The sequence below is a fragment of the Monodon monoceros genome, unplaced genomic scaffold, assembly GCF_005190385.1.
Source record: "Monodon monoceros isolate NGI ecotype Baffin Bay Population unplaced genomic scaffold, NGI_Narwhal_1 Super_Scaffold_2, whole genome shotgun sequence".
Lineage (NCBI taxonomy): Eukaryota > Metazoa > Chordata > Mammalia > Artiodactyla > Monodontidae > Monodon > Monodon monoceros.
Window position 1 is genome coordinate 73,330,488 of NW_021703776.1, and position 18,616 is coordinate 73,349,103.

Below are 18,616 nucleotides of genomic sequence, written 5' to 3' on the forward strand. Positions count from 1 at the left end.
GTCAAGAGACTCACCCAGACCTGGGACCTGACATCACAGAGGTGTGAATGGACATCATCAACACCTACTGCAAGGCATCTGGTTATGTAAGGGAAAAAAGCCTTCTGTGTGTGTGAAGCAGCTAGCAGTGGGGTGTTGTGTTACCTACAGCTTAAAATCCTGTGCTGATACAATGAAGATTCTGTCCTCCAAGTGTGGCCCAACTGTGCAGGCTTAAATGATAAAATCTTGCTAAATCGAGCTCTTTTATTTCAAGTCCACCCAGACACTCAGCTACTGGCCCAATTTATGAATATTAAATAGTGATATACTCGAGTTGGTCAGCACTGAATTAATTTTGTTATCTTGATAGAATACAGAATATTTTATTATTCTGAAAAATCACTAAAAGTGATTATTATTCTTGAAAATGTGTCAACAGATAGAGATTTCTAATTTTTTTATGTGGCTTTTTAATAGCGCACTGTAACAAATATTAAAACTAGCTTGAGTGATGGATAATGAAGGCTCCAAGGAAGCAGTAGCTTTTCCTTAAGAAGAGTGATTAATTTTCTAATCTTGTTTCCCACAGCGTTTAGAACTTGGAGAGACTCCTCGAGAATAGTTAATAAAAAAAAATAAAACCTATTTGTTTTTTGAAATACTTAATATAGTCCAGAAACTGCTATGGGTTTTACATGCATTATCCTATTTAACCCTTGCATATCCCCAAATTTTACTTGCTGGAAGCCACACAGTAAGTGGTACAGCTCAAGCCTGGGTCACCTGACACTAAAGGCCCCTCTCCCAGCAATAGGCTGTGCCTGTGGTTTGTTACCTTATTCACGACTTTCCTCCTTAGGAACCTCTGCAGCAGCCCCTGCATGGGCTCGCCATCCCACCGCAGCTGTACCCAGCGGAAATGCTGCTGCACCAGCAAGTCGGAGCCCTGGAGACAGGCCTTGGCAATGGTTCCCAACAAAAAGCAGTTCTCATGAAAGTAGTAACATTCGGACGCTCTGTTTCCTGAAACAAACCAAAAGCAACAGTCCAACCTCAGCAAGCCACAGTAGGGGACAAGTTCAAATAAGTGAAAGAAAGACGACCATGAAGCATAACATGTGCTCTGGGAAACAGAAAGATTAGAAGGATCTCAAAGCAGCCTGCTTCTCAGCATGGTCTCTCTACCATCTTTACCTTTTTGGAAAGTACAGGGGCTTTCAGTGCTGCGATTTTCCAGAGGTCCCAAAAAGTCCCCCAGTAACTCAGACAATGAAGATTTTTCCAAATTCTCTAAGATGATGATGATTTTCTTGTTAGCAGGAGATTGTTTCACTGGGATCAGACATGCTGTGGTCAAAAAGGAAATTCAGTGATTAAAGATTTTACAAAAACCTATAAAAACTGGCAAAGATTTAAGTGTTAGCAAAGACGTGACACAACGGGAATGCTCTGACATTGCTGGGAGAGTACAGGATTCTGGAAAACAGTTTGGCATTACTGAATACGGTTGAAGATACACAGACACAATGATCCAACATTAGTTCCACACCAGATTCCAAATGGAATCAACTCGAATCTCTACCAACAATAGACTAGATAGGAGTATATTCATACAACAGATATGAAAGTGAACAAATTACAGCTACAAGCAACCGCATGAAGACCTGTCACAAACGATATATTAAGAAACAAATCACAAAAGGCTACACACAATATGATGCTATCATTTGAAGTTCAAACAGGGGCAACACTAACCTTATAATTTAGGGATTCATAGATAGTAAAACTATTTTAAAAAAGCAAAGAAATGATTATCACAGAAGACAGACTAGTGGTTACCTCCATGTGCCCCACTCGTTGTGAACAGGGGTGGGGCACATGGGCCCATTCTGGAAGCTGGGAATTCTATTTTGTGACCCGGTCAGTGGTTAAATGACAATTTTATTTTAAATTATTCATTGATCTGTAAAAATAGGCAGTATGTATTTTATAGATGGGTATTTCAGAATACAAAATGTTAAAATCCTTAAATGATCTTTAAATTACACATATGTAAAATATTCATAAAATTATGGAGACAGGACCTCCGAGACCAGCAGGTCCCTCCTTTCATTTTACAGATCTCAGAGAGGTTAAAGAGATTTGACTCAGGTTTCAGAAACAGTGGTAAGGAAGGACCGCGATCTTGGACTTGTGAGTCTTATTTTAGGGGTCCTCACACTAAAGACGGGGGGCTGAACTGCATGTCAACCGAAAGTGAAAGACGGAAAGTAAATGGAAGATTGCTATTATATGTAGAAGACAAGTCAGTGGATAAAATGTAACTGAAACAGTGTCCTGGCAACTGGAAACAGTCCAATGTTGTTAATATTGTAGTTGAAATATATATATATATATACATATGTATGTATTTATAAATAATACTTCCTATATACCAATGAGTAAAAAAATCACTTTTTAACATTTTAGAAGATTCTAAGATGCCCTAGTCTTAGGTAAGTTAACCTTGCAAAAAAGATTAATTTAAAATGCTTGAGAGTGATTTTGTCAAGTATTCCACTTTTCACAAACACTTATGAGAGTACATTATACTCCATTCCACCTCCTAGTTACTATAGACACAAATACATTTTCACTTTCAAAAGAAGTCCCTGTAAATGAATCTTCTGAGACTGAAATAGCTCTTCTGGATGCTATAAACCTTTAAAAACTAGAAGACAGGAAACAAAGCCAGCCACCTCTCAACTGAGTTGTATTTGCTGGGGCTATTACACTAGTGTCTGGGCTGCATCCCCTTCCACAGAGCTATTTAGTAAAGAGTGCTACAGTTCTATGCTTCTCAGGTTCAAGTGTTATTTCAAAAATATGTTTTTTATGAAATATGATAAACCTATAGTTTTTTAAAACAACGATAAACTAACAAATCTTTTATACCCAGTGATTTAAAAAAACAAAACCAAACCCAGCAACAACAAAACCAGACCAGGATGAATGGTCTATGTATCTGCTTTTCTGTAACTAACGACTGAAGGTCTCCAGTTTTGCCTTGATTTGTGTTAAGTGTATGGCTAGTTCTAGCTAGAATGTGTCTGCAGGAACATGTAACTGCATCTCAACAAATGTTTTCCAGTGCCCCACTATGGCATGCTGGAGGTGACTGATTCTAACTGGGGGGATGTGGCATTTTAAACTGGACCCGTTATGAGGAATGGCATCTTGACAGATCAGAAGAAGGCTTTCTAGGTTTAAGAAATGGCATAGGCAGAAGAATGGAGGCCAGGCAGAGCTCAGTCCTAGAAGGGACGAGGGCTTCAAACCAAGGTCAGAATAGTTGCAAGAGTAGCATGACAGACAGCTCAAAGCTGATACATGTGTCTAGTCAGGACAGGCTGGGAGCTTGGGTACAGAGTCACATCAGCGGAATGGAAGCCAGGAGCCCCATCTGTCGGCAGCAGGGCAGCAGGCTGTGTCCTCACTCTGGGCTACACATTACAGTCCCCAGGGATCCAGCCCCAGAGGCTGTGATGTAGTCGGTCAGTGCTGGGCCTGGGGCATTGGCATTTTATGTGCGGTCAGGGTTAATACTTGCTGATATGAAGTCTCAGAACGCAGCCACAAGTGAAAAGTGGAAGGCCCAGGATGTCATGTCAGAAGGGAGTAACTACCAGCTCTGGGGATCAGTGGAAGTCTTTAAAGAGGGGATAAACAAGATTTGACTCCTGCTTTGAGATCTCACTCTGGTGTGAAGAATTGATAGGAGAGCAAAGAAACAAGAAAACCCATCTACAGGCTCTTACTGCTGAGGTGAGGACAAGAGGTAACAGGAGCCTCATCCAGGGCCAAGGCACAGAACAAAAGGATAGTCTGAGACGGAGTGAGCAAAGCTCAGTGGTTGATGTCTTGAGAGAGGGGCAGAGAGGGAATAGCAGAGACAACTCAGAAGTTCCCACTGGAGAAGAGGCCATGCAGTGAATGGAGACAGAGAGCCCATGAGCAGGAAAACACTTGAGGCAGGGGGAGGTGGTGATGGGTTATGTTTCAGGCCTGAGTGATGAGTGAGGCATCGCTCTTGAGATGTCCAGCAGGGGCTGGGACAAAAGGATGGAGGCAGCAAGGGAGGATTCAGGCTGGAAATAAACGAGTTTATAGGATTGCAGGAGGTCTCCTGGAAAGACACAAACTCATCCTCCTGAGTCCACAAGCAAGGACTGTATTGTCAGTGACTTAATTAACCCCACATTTAATGGACAGCTTGTGCCCTAGACAAAAAGGGTGTGGAGTGCTGTTCATAACAGTTGGGTTGGGTTTCCACCTCATCTTTGTTCATCTTGGCCTCCTCTGAGGTACCAATCAAGGGTCAAACAGACTGGGTTTTTTGGTGAAAAGCTTTGTCTTCAACACTGCTGGCCTCATATGTTCAGTTTTTTCAGTAACATCTGCTTCTCCATCGGACCACTTAAGTTCAACAACCTAAAGCAAGTTGGTCCAAATGTAAATTTCATTTTAGTTGTGAAACAGCATGTCTAGTTCAAGTTATTTAACATGGTTTCAATTCTAAAATATTAACCAACCACAGAAACAGAAACTCATTACACCTTTGGGTTTGAAGGATTATTCAGCCTCTGATCAGGGTTCATGGAGACATAAGATGGCCACTCACCCCATGTTACAGCCAGAGATTCCTTTCGGCCTATTGTTGGAAAGTCAGCCATTTGGATTCCCTTTGCCCCATGCTAATTCAAAGCCCTATTTCTGAAACTAATCTACCCTTTTTTTCCCCTGCTTCCAACTTTATAGGTATGTCAGCTCTGCCCCTCTCCAGAGGTCAGTAATCTTAATCAGACTTGGCTAGGCTCAGGGCTATAGTCCAGTTTTTCATACCCTTGTATTATAAGTTCTGGATAGCTAGTTCTAGAGCAAGACTCATTGGCTTAAAAATAATTAACATATCACATTTATAGTTAAATCCAAACTCCTTTATATCTAAGGTGACCCCAAGTCCATAATCTCCTCTTTGGAGATGGAAGCAGCCCATCTTTTACACTGTCCACTTAAAACAAGGCTCTGCAGGGATGATGCTCTGAGTCCAGATGAGAAGCAAGGGAAGGACCTCCAAAGAGCCTCCGGTAACGCAGGGTTCAAGGAAGAAACTCATTTATGTAGACTTCAATTACATATTGTTACAGTAATTCTATCTTTATTACTTCTGAAGTAGAAAGTTCTCTCAGGGATCCTAAGTATTATTTTAAAATACCAATCTAGTGTTTAATTTTTTTTTTTTTTTTACTACCACTGTCACATGTAATTTTAAAATGTATCTGTCTTGCTAACCTAACTCAATACCTTATACTGAGGAGAAATATGACCCAATTCTAATACACGTTCAGACCCTCCTTACCAAATAATAGAGCCATGTGATGTGATGGTCTCTCACAAAAGTCAATATGAGAAGGAAGATGTTATTTTAAAATAAACACAAAATACCCACTGCTTGCATGAGTGCTACACCATTCTTTTTGAACTGATCTTCTGTTCTACATTCTTTTCTTCACTGGCGCCATTTTAGTCTCCATATAAGTTTTAGATTCTTAAAGCTAATTATTTAAAAACAAATCTGCTACTCTTCCTTCTTGTATTTTTTCACTCATACACGTCTTTTATTCATTCTCTGTGTCTCTTTTCACTGGCTTTCTTCTACAGAGTCGTAGAGAGGAACATATAAGGAATGTACGTGCTATGCCCATTGGAAGATGAAAGTTCAACGTTCTATCCTCCAGCTGAATATAAGTAGTTTAAACTTTTTTTTTTTAAGAAAATAAAGTTAGAAACCAGGAATAAGTTCAGAACACCTTATGAATCAGTATATTCCTCACTTGGTTGTCATATGATTTGATCAGTTTACTTTCTTCGTAAAAAAAAAAAAAAAACGCAAGACAGTAGCTGATACATAATTCCTGTCCTCTAATTGTTCTAAAAGCTTAAGTGGAACAGCCTAGAAGCTCCTTTTCTCTGATCCAGATCTCAGCCTTCTCTACATTCTGTCCTTTTCCATCACCCTTTGACCAAAGAAAATTCCCTGCTAGGGGCTTTCTGCACTACAAAAGAAGCGACACCACACCACCGGTCCTTCCCTCTGGCTCACTTGTGATTCCCTGGCACTGCTCAGAAGCTTCTGATGTCCCCATCTACTCAAAGTGTACGTTCTCCGTTCTCCATGATCTCTTCATTGGCCACCAGTCAGCAGCAGTGGGGCCTACTGCTATGAAAATGATGGTGACAGTGGATGGAGTTTTAGAAGATGAGGATGGACAGCAGCAAGGGTAAGATCCAAAGCCAGACGGTAATGCTCTTGATGTAACATTCAGAGACCTTCAGCGTTTATTCTGGAGCCACTGGAGTATAACAGCAGGAAATTGTCATGAGCAGTTTTTTATTCTAGGGTGAGCCCTCTGGAAACCTGCAGAGGGCTTGTGGAAGGAGTGAAAGCAGAGGAAATAAGAAGGGTTAGTGATGAGGCCTCCATAGGCCCTTGAGCAAGAAATGATAGGTGGTAGGGGGACTAGAGAGCAGGAGGTGGAGATGAGATATAGGAAGCAGATTCAAAAGAACTCAGGACTGACCAGACGTGGGGAATAAGTCAAATGAGGGATCTATGATAAGCTCCACTTGCTAACTTGGATAACTGCACTCAAGGCCTCAGCAGGTGAATCTTGTGTTTACACCTTACTTTTGTTATTAAAAAAAAGAAAGAGGGATTTCATACATATAAATTACTAAGCCCAATACAGAATAAAAATCCTTTAATATTTGGAGATGCTACACTATTTCCTACATAAGAGAGTAGAGTGGAGATTTTTTGGCCTCAGTCTGTCATTTGAAAACTTCCTTTTTTCAAATCCAATTCACTCTATTTTTATGCCCTATCATCAACTACTGTCTCAACAACTGCACTCTCTAATCTTACTTCTTTCTACCTCCACTGTTAGCAAGTTCTTCCACTTGCTGACAACTAAATATGATTAACATTCCCTTTTTCTTTGCGCATGCTACTTCTTGTATCAGGTTCATGCACTCATTCAACAAGTAATTATTGGCCATCAGTGTACCAGGTGGAATGGAAGAATAAGCTACATTACTAGCCTTCAAGGAGCTCATAACATGTGTGTGTGGACCAACACAAAAGCCCAAATAATATCCTCACCGCCTTGAACTATAGTTAGGTGGGGCACAGAGGTAAACAAAGCCTACTGCAGTTCATCAGAGGTAGTTGGCATACCTGGAGGGCTCAGACAAGCCTTCACTTGGGGGTGTCCTCAGAGTATTTAAACAGGGGCTTCCATGTCTATTTTAACCAGGCCTGTACCACACAGTACTTTACATAGTACCTGCCATGCAGTAGTTATGGGTGTGTGTGGGGGGGCAGTTTGTATGCTTATTCTAGATGAAATTTTAGAGTAATTCTAGATGAAAGCTGCAGCATAAACAAAGACATGGACGGTGGGAAAGCAAAGGACATGTGAGGAAGAAATACTGTATTCTGCTGGAACTTAGATACCTATTTTTAAAAAGGGTCAGATATTCCAAAGAAGATATACAAATGACCAACAGGTACAGGAAAACAGGTTCAACGTCACTAACGATCAGGGAAATGTAAATCAAAACCACAATGAAATATCACTTCATGACTGTTAGAATGGCTATCATCAATAAGAGTTAACAAATGTTAGTGGGGATGCGTAGAAAAGGGAACCTTTCACATTGTTGGTGGGAATATAAATTGGTGCAGCCACTACGAAAAACAGTACGGAGGCGCCTCAATAAAACAAAAAATAGAACTACCATATGATCCAGCAATCCCACTTCTGGGCATATATCTCAAGCAAATGAAATCAGGATCTTGAAGAGATTATCCACACACCTGTGTTCACTGCAACATAATTCACAAGAGCAAAATACGGAAACAATCTAACTGTCCATCAAGAGATGAATGGATAAAGAAAATGTGGCATACATATACAATGTAATGTCATTCAGCCATGAGAAAAAAGGAAATCCTGCCACTTGCAACAACACGGATGGACCTTGAGGGCATTATGTTAAGTGAGATAAGTCAGACAGAGAAGGACAAATACTGCATGATATCACTTGTACGTAGAATCTAAAAAGGCCAAACTGATGAAACAAGAGTAGAATGGTGGTGGTCAGGGGCTGGAGGGTGAGGGAAATGAGATGTCAGTCACAGGGTACAAACTTTCAGCTGTAAGTCGAATAAGTTTCAGGGGTTAATACTGTATCTGTTGTATACTTGAAAGTTGCTAAGAGTAAATATTAAATGTTCTCGCTGTAAGAAAGGAATGGTAATTATGTGACGTGATGAAGATGTTAGCTAATGCTACAGTGGTAACCATTTTGCAGTACAGAAGTGTATCAAATCAACGAATTGGGGCTTCCCTGGTGGTGCAGTGGTTGAGAGTCCGCCTGCCGATGCAGGGGACACGGGTTCGTGCCCCGGTCCGGGAAGATCCCACATGCCGCGGAGCGGCCGGGCCCATGAGCCATGGCCACTGAGCCTGCATGTCTGGAGCCTGTGCTCCGCAACGGGAGAGGCCACAACAGTGAGAGGCCCGTGTACTGCAAAAAAAAAAAAAAACCCAACGAATTGTATACCTTGAACTTACTCTATGTTGTATCTCAATTATATCTCAAAAAATTAAATTAAATTAAAAAGGGTCCGATAAGCAAATTAAGTGGATCAGTGTCCTAGAATGGAAGACCCTGAATGGGACTGATGTAGTTCAGTGGGTGACTGGGGCATGTGGGAGTCAAGAATCACAGAGTGCTTTTAATCAGGTGTCTGGTGGTCCGTGAAGGTTGTTCAGGGAGCACAAGAGGTAGACAGAGCAGCCACTTACAGGAAAGTAGACAAAATATAGTAAAAGGAGGCATAAAGGCACACTGAGATCCATCTGGAAGGACATGACCATGGACTGGCTGTGGGACAGGAGTGAGGGGTCCATGACTCAGAGGACCTGGGGGTTCTAGACGGTCCTAACATGGCTTAAAAATTAAGACAGTTGAAAACATTGAAACATTGAAAGAAAAACCTCCCAAATTTTCACTTAAAAACCAGGATGTCTGGCTTCTTCCAAGTCACAAGACCTCACGTCACTGAGTCTACACTCAGCTGCTCGCAGCTGGGAGCTGCTGCCCTCGTGGCGATGGAGACAGGCTTCCCCTCCCCTCCAGCCCCAACCAGCCTGCTTCACCCCTTAATGTGGCTTTTTGGCACCTATGGGCATTTAGGTTTTCAATTCTGCCAGGGGGACCTGAGTTCCAACTGTGGGGTGCCAAGAAACTCACCAAACTGAGAAATTAGGAAGAAGAGTTCTTTCTAAGAAGATGCTCCCCAAGGATTTAGAAATGCTGAGTTGGTCACCTTCGCATCCTTCTTGACCTAATTCACTGCTCTCAGATTTTTCTTTTTCTAGCTCTCTAAGTTTAGAGCAGCATTCAGTCTAATTGCTATCTACTCTGATAGGGTGAGAGCACAATATTTTAACTTCTTACTCTAAAATGAAGCAAGACTGAATGCTGAAAACCATAGGGGGCTTTTGTTATAAAACTAAGGGGAGAAAAAAAAATTTTGGCAGGTGAGTTTTTGAGGAGCAGCGGTGGGCAGTGACTCGGGTCCGGCTGAGAAGCCGGAATGCCTAGTTTGAGTCCGACTGTGCAGCATCCTCACTGCAGGATCCACTGCGTCCTCACTGCAGCGTACTTAACCTCTTGTCTCAAGTGTTTATAAATCAGGGTGTTTACAGAGTCAAAGCTTAATAAACACTAGCTATTGTTAGTATCATCATTAGAGAAAACAGCTTTTCTCTGTAGCTTACTCTCACTAGTTTCTGGCCAAAGACTGGCCTGAGTACTAGAGCAACATTCAGATTCTGGTGGGATTTTCTTGTCCCCAAAATGTGCTTCTAGGCTTGTGGATTCCTCAGTTCTCCTCTAAACCTGCCTCTTAATTTTATTTCTTGACTTAGGAACTCCTGGTAATTTCCTTCTTCCTCAACCTGGTCACCAGCTGTCCCAGCCACAAGGTATCTCCCTTGATCACAGCTCCAAAGATAAGAATCACCATTCTCCCTAAAAAAGAGACCTGAATTCACATTTCAACTCACCCTTCACCCAGCTCACAGTTCCCTCCTTCACCCGCTCCCCAGGGTCCCTGTGGTTTTGAGCCTCTGGAGACCAGAGGTTGGTCCATTTCAGTTTTACTTCACTAGTCATGCTATATACTATGCAGAGTTACACTAACTCCACCTGTGCTGAAGCTTGGGGTGTTATGCTCTGGAGCCTAAGATAGAAAATTTTTGAAAACTTTTATTAATAAACATGTTTAATCATGGTTCTGCCACTATGTAGTTGTGGTAAGTTACTTAAACTCTCTATGCCTGTTCTCCTCACCTTTGAAATGGAGATAATACCAACTTGCATAGGGCTGTTGTGGAGATTAAATGAGTTAATTAATGCATGTCATGTGTTTAGCAAAGTGCCAGCAAATGGCATACTAAGAATGACGTGGAGAAAGAAGTGCACCCCAGGTGCAGCAATAGGGGTGCTTTCGTTGTAGAGAATTTATGAATAATAATAATATTTATTAAAAACCTATCTTCTTACTATCACCGTGCAATTCTAAACTGCACTAATAACGCAATGCTTAGTTCTGCTAAGGTGGACTTGCTCCCACCACCACCTCCCTTGGTATCCTCTAGTGCCAGTTATGTAGTATGCTCCCAACAGATAATTTATAAACAAAAGAAGAAAAATATAGGATGTGCAATAGATGCAATGGTATGTACATGAAAATAATTTTTTGCAAGTGCTCACCTGGGTTCCCAGTTTTCATCCCGCAGCTGCTCCATAATTGAAAAGTCAACTTAAATTGATCCCCAAGCAACAACATTTATTTCCGTATAACGGCTTATTTGAAGGGCATGCCTTTCGGTTATCACAATTCAGTTTGCTGAGATGGTCTTACCGCTACTGATGAACAGATCTACTAGCTGGTCCTTGGAGAAACCAGTATCCACTTCAGCTCTCACTATTTCACAGGGGAATCCTGCAGCCATTTGCCTGTGCTGTGATAAGAGAGTGATTAGTTCTATACGCTTTTGTGTTTTCAAAGAAAAGGAGAGGGTATGTGAGTGATCCATACCTTCATGCAGAGTGCAAGCTGATGGGCTATGTAGTCTTGCAAGCTTCCTTCTGGGCCGTGGAAAATGACATTATGATATTGCTCGACCTATGAACAAAACAAGAAGAAACCTTAGGTAAAAATGCTATGAAGAGAGAAAAGTGGTACACAAGTGTAGAATTTCCTTTCTGATTGTCACCAGCCTTTCAAAAGATTAAAAATATTATTTTAGGGCTTCCCTGGTGGCACGGTGGTTGAGAGTCCGCCTGCCAATACAGGGCACATGGGTTCGTGCCCCGGTCCGGGAAGATCCCACATGCCGCGGAGCAGCTGGGCCTGTGAGCCATGGCTGCTGAGCCTGCGCGTCCGGAGCCTGTGCTCCACAACGGGAGAGGCCACAACAGTGAGAGGCCCGCGTACCGGAAAAAAAAAAAAAAAAATTATTTTAGGGGTTAGCTTCATTCATTGGGCATGTGAAGTCTTTCATTTTAATGTGAAACACTGATAAACATATTATTTATATAGTATTTTACATTTTATATAGTACTTACATATTTATAGCAAGAGACAGCATTTTATTAAAGAGCATACTTCTTCTTCCTCCATTTTCTACACTGAGGTTCAGTATATTAGCTGGGAACACAATTCCTAGCATGTTTTTGTCCCTTGCAGATGTTCCATAATTTTTTTCTTTATTATCCCTTACAGATGCTCTTTAGTTTGAATTTTCCCAATGCATATTTTACTTTTCAGAGGTTAAAATAGCAATGAATGTTTTTCAGGAAATTTTGGAAAATACAAAGAAAAATAAAGAAGCAGAATAGAAATCACTGAAGCAACCACTGTAAATATTTTTACGTTTCCTTCCAGCTTTTTTCTCTGCATAGTTGATGCGTATTTGGTTTTTTTCTTTTTTTCTTTTAAAGAGACAACCTTTATTTTAAGGATTTTTACACTGAAGACTTCAAAAAGTGGCAGGTTTTTAGAACTTATTGACCTGTATTTAAAAGGAACTGTTGACAAAGATTCGCCAGAAATAATCTGAATAAGCGGGAAAATACAGTTAATACTACTGAAACCTACTAAAATAACTCCAGGACATATGGTTTATCCAACATAAAGATACCTCTAAATGCTGTCACTGATATGAAACTGACTGCTTCTTTTCTAAACACACAGTGGTATAATTAACAATATTCAATCACTTCTGTTCTTTCCTGAATATATAAAAATTAAAATACCAATTAAAAAACTAATACATTCTTCTCTTTCAATGTTTCTTACAGATACAATTTCAATATTGTCATTCAATAGTGGTGTGGTTTAAGAGATTTTTCATTCACAAGTCAAACAACAATCCACCCAAAGGGAACTGATAGTCTATAGGCTCATAGTGCAAATGAAGAGCTCGGGAATGCAGCAACTGACCTTTCTAAAATACAAAACGGATGAAATTCTTAGAAGACACATGTAACAAGCTCTACTAAGCAGCTGGCCACAGAACTAGAACGTCTGATAATTTTCCTGGTGATTCACTGGGACTCCAGATGTTTCCAAACTCAACTTGAACTCTCATCTTAGGCTTGGTATTTTCCTTTTCCAGTTTCGCTAATGACACACACACGATTCAAATCCTTGAAGTAGTCATTATAGTCAAGGGCATATCCTACAACAAACCTGTCTGGAATTTCAAATCCAACAAAGTCTGGTCTACATGCAACACTTTGAGGGGTCCTTTTAACAGGCAAGCTTGCAACCTTGAGCATCTTTGGATTATGCTGCTTGACCAAGGAAAACAAGGTTTGCACTGTTCTGCCAGCGTCAATTATATCTTCAACAATCAAGACATTCTTTCCAGTTAAAGTTGAGAGATCATCTCCACCAATTACTTTTATGTCACCTGTTGACTGGTCATTACAGTAGCTCTTCAGTCTACTAAAATCTACAGTCAGGTATAGATCTGTCACTATTTCTCTTCAGTGCTTTGATGTAATCCAGCAGGTCAGCAAAGAATTTATAGCCCCCCTTGAGCACACAGAGGGCCACGATGTGATGGCCTCCCATCTCCTTCATCACATCTCGAGCCAGCCGTTCGGTCCTGTCCATAATTAGTCCATGAAGAATAAACACCTTTTCCAAATCCTCAGCATAAACGATTAGGTATACAATATACATCTAGGTCATAACCTGGCTCATCATCATTAACCACGACGCTGGGGCTGCGGGAGCCAGCTGGTGCGCGGGCTGAGGGCAGTATGGGGAGAAGCCAGAGGGCCGAGCAGAAGGCGGGGCCGCGCAGGAAAGCAGAGTGCTCCGCCCGAGCGCTCTTCGCCGCCGCCGCCGCTCAAAGCGCAGGCGCCTGTATTTGGTTTTTAAGGATACAGTGGTGTAATCTTCTTACAGCTATTGTATATCAGAGGATATCTTTGTGTTGACTTTTTGCATAAAAGACATCTTCGTGAGTATTCAATTCTGGAATTAACTATGTGATCCCATTCTTCAAAGCACTGAATTCCAGAAATCTAGGTAGAGAATGACTGATACTTTTACTTTGTAAAAATGAAAATCTCTTGCCTGGAAGCCTATAGGGTCTAAAAAAAATCTTTATCCTCATGTATAAGGATATCTCGCCTAAGAACATGTGGAGATGTAGTGGGTGCTGGGACAGAAAGCCATGACCTTTTATGTATGTCAAGGGCCATGACGTTTGGAGTAAAATGTGGAGGGGAGGTCAGCCTCCCACATCCATGATCCCAGGGCTGAGTTCCCACTCCCAGCCCACATGCTGGGGAGAAGCTTTCTTCTTGGAAAGGTCTTGCAGAAAAGCACCTGTGTAGGTGTAGCACTTATCTAACCAGTACAGTTGACGAAGCTCATATATGAGGATTGAGCCACCCATACTTAGAGAAGTGTTAGACACAACAGGGTCTGTTCTCTCTATAATTTGTAGTAGGACAATGTAAGAACATGTGTATCTTTGTGCTATTGTTGCTCTGCTGTGCTCTGATGAGTTTGTCCCCTTTACATAACAGGGGAAGGGCACATCCTTGAGGGTAGCCAGAGTAGACTTCTACGAAGACAGTGACTATGCCCCTGGATCCTTACAGGAAAAGGCAGATTCTGAGATATGAGAGGAAGGCTTGAGGGAAAGCCCTTAGCATGGGAGGAAGAGGGAACTCCTTCCTTACCTGGGGGCTTTAAGACCTGAGCTTTGGCGTCCCAGGAGACCATGACATAAACTTAGAGGAACTCCTAGAAAGTGGAAGAAAACTAGTCTTGACCACTGGGTGTCTGAAAATGAGCTAAGGAGAGAAGTGATTCTTAAAGGGGTCCCTTGATGTTGCACTTGGGACTGGGTTTTAGGCTCTGAAAGACAATTTATCTGGTAGCCACCACTGATTTTCTCTGAGTTTAAATATTACTCCACCATTGCTAAGCCTTCCATAAAAAAGGGAAGAGCTAGATTCACACTGTGGGTAGGGCACCAACACGGAGAGTTGTGGCTGGAAGACACAGGACAGTGGCTGTAGCTGCCTGAGGAACATCAGGATCCTAAAGCCACAGGATGAACTCAGCAGTGGCTGGCCTGGGCTGTTTTCCGTGGTACTGAGAATCTGTGAGCCAAGCAACGGTAGAGATGCCGGCCAGGACCAAGACTGGGACAGGGCCTCTTCCAGAGACATGGGAGAGACAGTAACCTAAAAAGTTCAGTTGAGGTTCTGCTTCTTAGACAGTGAGGCCATAGAGCCATAAGACTTCAGGGGTAAGTTATTATTAAAGAAGAATTGTTAAATAATATGTTCTCATTTGTACCTATGTGATGGGGAAGCTTGGGGATACACAGATTATACTTTTCATTTAAAAATGTTGCCCAGGGCTTCCCTGGTGGCGCAGTGGTTCAGAGTCTGCCTGCCGATGCAGGGGACACGGGTTCGTGCCCCAGTCCTGGAAAATCCCACATGCCGCGGAGCGGCTGGGCCCGTGCGCCATGGCCGCTAGGCCTGCGTATCCAGAGCTTGTGCTCCGCAACAGGAGAGGCCACAACAGTGAGAGGCCTGCGTACCGCAAAAAAAAAAAAAAAAAAAAAAGTTGCCCAGATTTATATAGTTACGGCCTCTTTCTCCCAATTTTAAATGCAATATGGTAAATCCTTTTGATATGCACAAACTTTTTTGGCTTGGGAAATTTTTCTTCCATTATGTTTTTGTTAATTTCTCCTCTTCTAGTTCTAATTCTAAGGAACACCTACAAGGCTTAAGTTCCCTTGCTGTTCTCTGTAAAGACACCTGTCCCCTTCTCTCTTCATTTCTCTCTCTCTGTCCTTCTCTTCTGCCTCCTGGGAGTGAACTCCTCACGTTAGTCTTTCATAGCCCTGAATGGAACATTCATTTACCATCTCACTTTTGCTCTCTGTGATCTCAAGGGCAATTTTAATGATGCCATTGCATTTTTAGTTGTTCTTATAGTTCCTTGCTTCATCCGTCTCCTTTCCAACTTTCTTCCTTTTAATCTTAGCCTGCACTCTATCATGGCTTTCTTGCCCTGCTTTCATAATCTATCCCCTTGCATTCTCTAGAGAATGAACATAATTTTCCAAACTCCTCTGTTCTTTATTTTTAAGCTGTGTTCTTCTGAGTTTTCAGAAGGATAACTCTGTTCTGTTCTGCAGTATTCTTCCGTAGGTACAATGTTAACTTGCCATTGGTATTCATATACTGTGAAACCGCAGGAAGAATTCTTCAGTGAAGCAGGATGTGTGGACCATCACTGATTTCACTCGCTGTCCACTGATTTTCCAGCTGAACTCCTGCCTTAGGTCACTGGACAAATGGCGGGCTGGTGTCTATAATTTCTAGTTAAACTCCAGCATCCAGCACTGGTTGCAGTGGACTGAACTTCTGCTGTCCACCTGGGCGGACAAATGCATGAGATGAACTGCAGTACAGGAAGCAGGATGCTCTTGTACCCGTCCCACCGAGAGTGCTGATATAATATACTTCCTGGATGCAGCAGTGTCTCACCAAAGCCCGCCGACTTCCTGCTCAGGGATTTCTCGGATCCAAACTCTGAATGGCTGTGGAAGGACGTGTGTTGACAGGGGGTGGAGGATAATATCATGGTGCAGCAAAAAGCAGAGGCAGTAAAGGAAACATGCCCAATTTTCTAACTGCTGTAAATCTTGCTTTTTTGAATCATTAGTAAGATGGTAAGAGAAAGATAAAAGTGGTTTCCTAATAAATCTCAGGTAGGTCTCAAATAAAGTAAACCCAACACTCTCTTGCCCCTAAAGTTAGTGAAAATTTTTTCTAGATTCTGGACAAAGGAAGACCTCAGTTCTATTTTTCTGTTATTGTGAAGTTTTATCACTTTTAAAAAGTACTTTAGTGGGAAATTGTGTGTTAGGTACTTGCCAGGTGCAATTTTAAACCAGAAATCTTGAGCTCTCCAAATTAATCCCAAACTGCCATGACTTATAGTGTAGAAATTCTCTCACAAGGAATGGACTGTTTCACACCAGTGGAACAGGATACAGCTTTTCAAGATTTACTGAATATTCTAGCCCTGAGATTTTCAACTAGCACTGCTATTTAATCCTGTCTCACTTTTGAAAACACGAGTGTTCTTTATAGCCATCATGTCAAACTGCCTACATTTTCTTAAGATTGATTTTGAAATCATATAAACAGCAAGAGACCCAACTTCACAGATAAGCTGTCTTCAATTCCACCACCTCATTTTTTCTCAGATTGTTGGTTCTCAGGTACAGGAAACATTTCATTTAAAATTTCATTGAAAGGCCATCACTAGCAATAAGCATTTCTGTTCACACACTCTATTATCCTTTCTGGAATAAGGTAAAATATAAATAAATGAATTCAGTACGTAAATCAAGGTAAAAGACCTCCCGATCATTCAGACATTCTAATGCATGCATCCTGTTAGTAGGTTTCTCTTCATTTCAGGCATTATCAATTTTTTGTTAATGGTATTTGGTTCTGCCTCATCAAATGATACAGTTGTGTTGGTTACCATTTAAGATCTGAACAAAAAATTAATTATGGGAGCCTCTTGCTCTACTGAGACTGGTGCAAACATGCAAAGCTATGCCAAGAAAACATATTTATCTGTTCTAGTGCTACCATATTTCTCCAAATAGCAAGATCTGAGGTATAATAAATATACATGCTCCATGCTTCCAGCAGAGGGCTCTAAAAGTGGACAGGTAGGTAGGTAGGTAGGTAGGTATTATAGATGGACAGACAGGAAGGCAGACAGATTTTTGGGGGGGAAGAGGAGGTAAATATTTGAATTCTGTTGAAAGGAGATCTGTTTTTTGAAAAACAAATTCAACTTCTAAAATGTGAATTGTAGTCACCAGAATTATCTTCTAAGTGCATGCTTACAGTGACATTTCTGCTCATTAAGAAACAGATACTGGGCTTTTTGATCACAGTTGGTACCAATCCCTTTTATTCTTGTGTCTTCACAGCCTATTCAGGAAGCTCTTATCACATGTCAATTAGTGCTTTGTGAGGCAAATGACTTCTGGATTAAATGGAAACAATGACCTCCACAATATCCCATCCATCCCTTTATTTTTTTCCCTCCACAGTGTTTTTCTGCAGAATGGAGTTTACCAGAGGAGCTATAGTCTCCACTAGGGTCAATGTAGCACCTGCAATGTGTTTTCAGACTTGTGGCATTATTTTAAAGCAATAAACTTCAACTTTCGTTTGGAGCTTCACTTGTCAGAGTCTGAGGAAGAGCTTCTGCTACCCTGAGACGGTTTTAGGCCAAGTTGTGTTGAGATGCTGAACTTAAAAAAGAATGAAAAATAAAAGGTCATTACCAAGCTAATAAAACTGGAATAGTTATAAAATAAAAGGACATGCTTTATAGCTAAGATGTTCATTCCAACCTCTTCCGGAACTTAATTTTTAAAGAACTGATTTATATATGACTTTAGAGCCACATACAATACAGTTACTGTCAACTTATTCATGTAAAATCCCTCCAAACAATATTGGCACATCTAGCATCAGGGATACACAAAACCAGTCTTTCATGTTAGGGGTTTTAAGCATTTGCTGAGGTCCCTCTTTATAGAATAGGTGTAAGAGAATAATGGAATTCAAGAGAAATTATACTTCACACACAGAGGGACACCCATACTATATGCTTTTAAAAATTAGCTTAGTGAAACCATAAAAGCCAAGATCAGGGCTTCCCTGGTGGTGCAGTGGTTGGGAGTCCGCCTGCCGATGTACGGGACACGGGTTTGTGCCCCATTCCGGGAAGATCCCACATGCCGCAGAGCAGCTGGGCCCGTAAGCCATGGCAACTGAGCCTGCGCATCCAGAACCTGTGCTCCGCAACGGGAGAGGCCACAACAGTGAGAGGCCCGTGTACCGCACATCGGCAGGCGGACTCCCAACCACT

The 18,616-nt window shown here is 41.6% G+C and overlaps 1 protein-coding gene and 1 pseudogene across 3 annotated transcripts in view; both read right to left on the reverse strand.

The window, feature by feature from the left end:
• CTTNBP2 (cortactin binding protein 2) overlaps positions 1-18,616 on the reverse strand; it is a 158,946-nt gene that overhangs the window by 15,525 nt on the left and 124,805 nt on the right. For all 3 annotated transcript variants that reach the window (XM_029233780.1, XM_029233781.1, XM_029233782.1), the window contains 4 exons: positions 11,198-11,284; positions 11,021-11,120; positions 1,177-1,329; positions 818-1,005 (listed from right to left, as the gene is read on the reverse strand). In XM_029233780.1, the coding sequence (XP_029089613.1) occupies positions 818-1,005; positions 1,177-1,329; positions 11,021-11,120; positions 11,198-11,284 (528 nt within the window). The remainder of the gene's footprint in view (positions 1-817; positions 1,006-1,176; positions 1,330-11,020; positions 11,121-11,197; positions 11,285-18,616) is intronic.
• Positions 12,679-14,407, reverse strand: LOC114901809 (annotated as a pseudogene).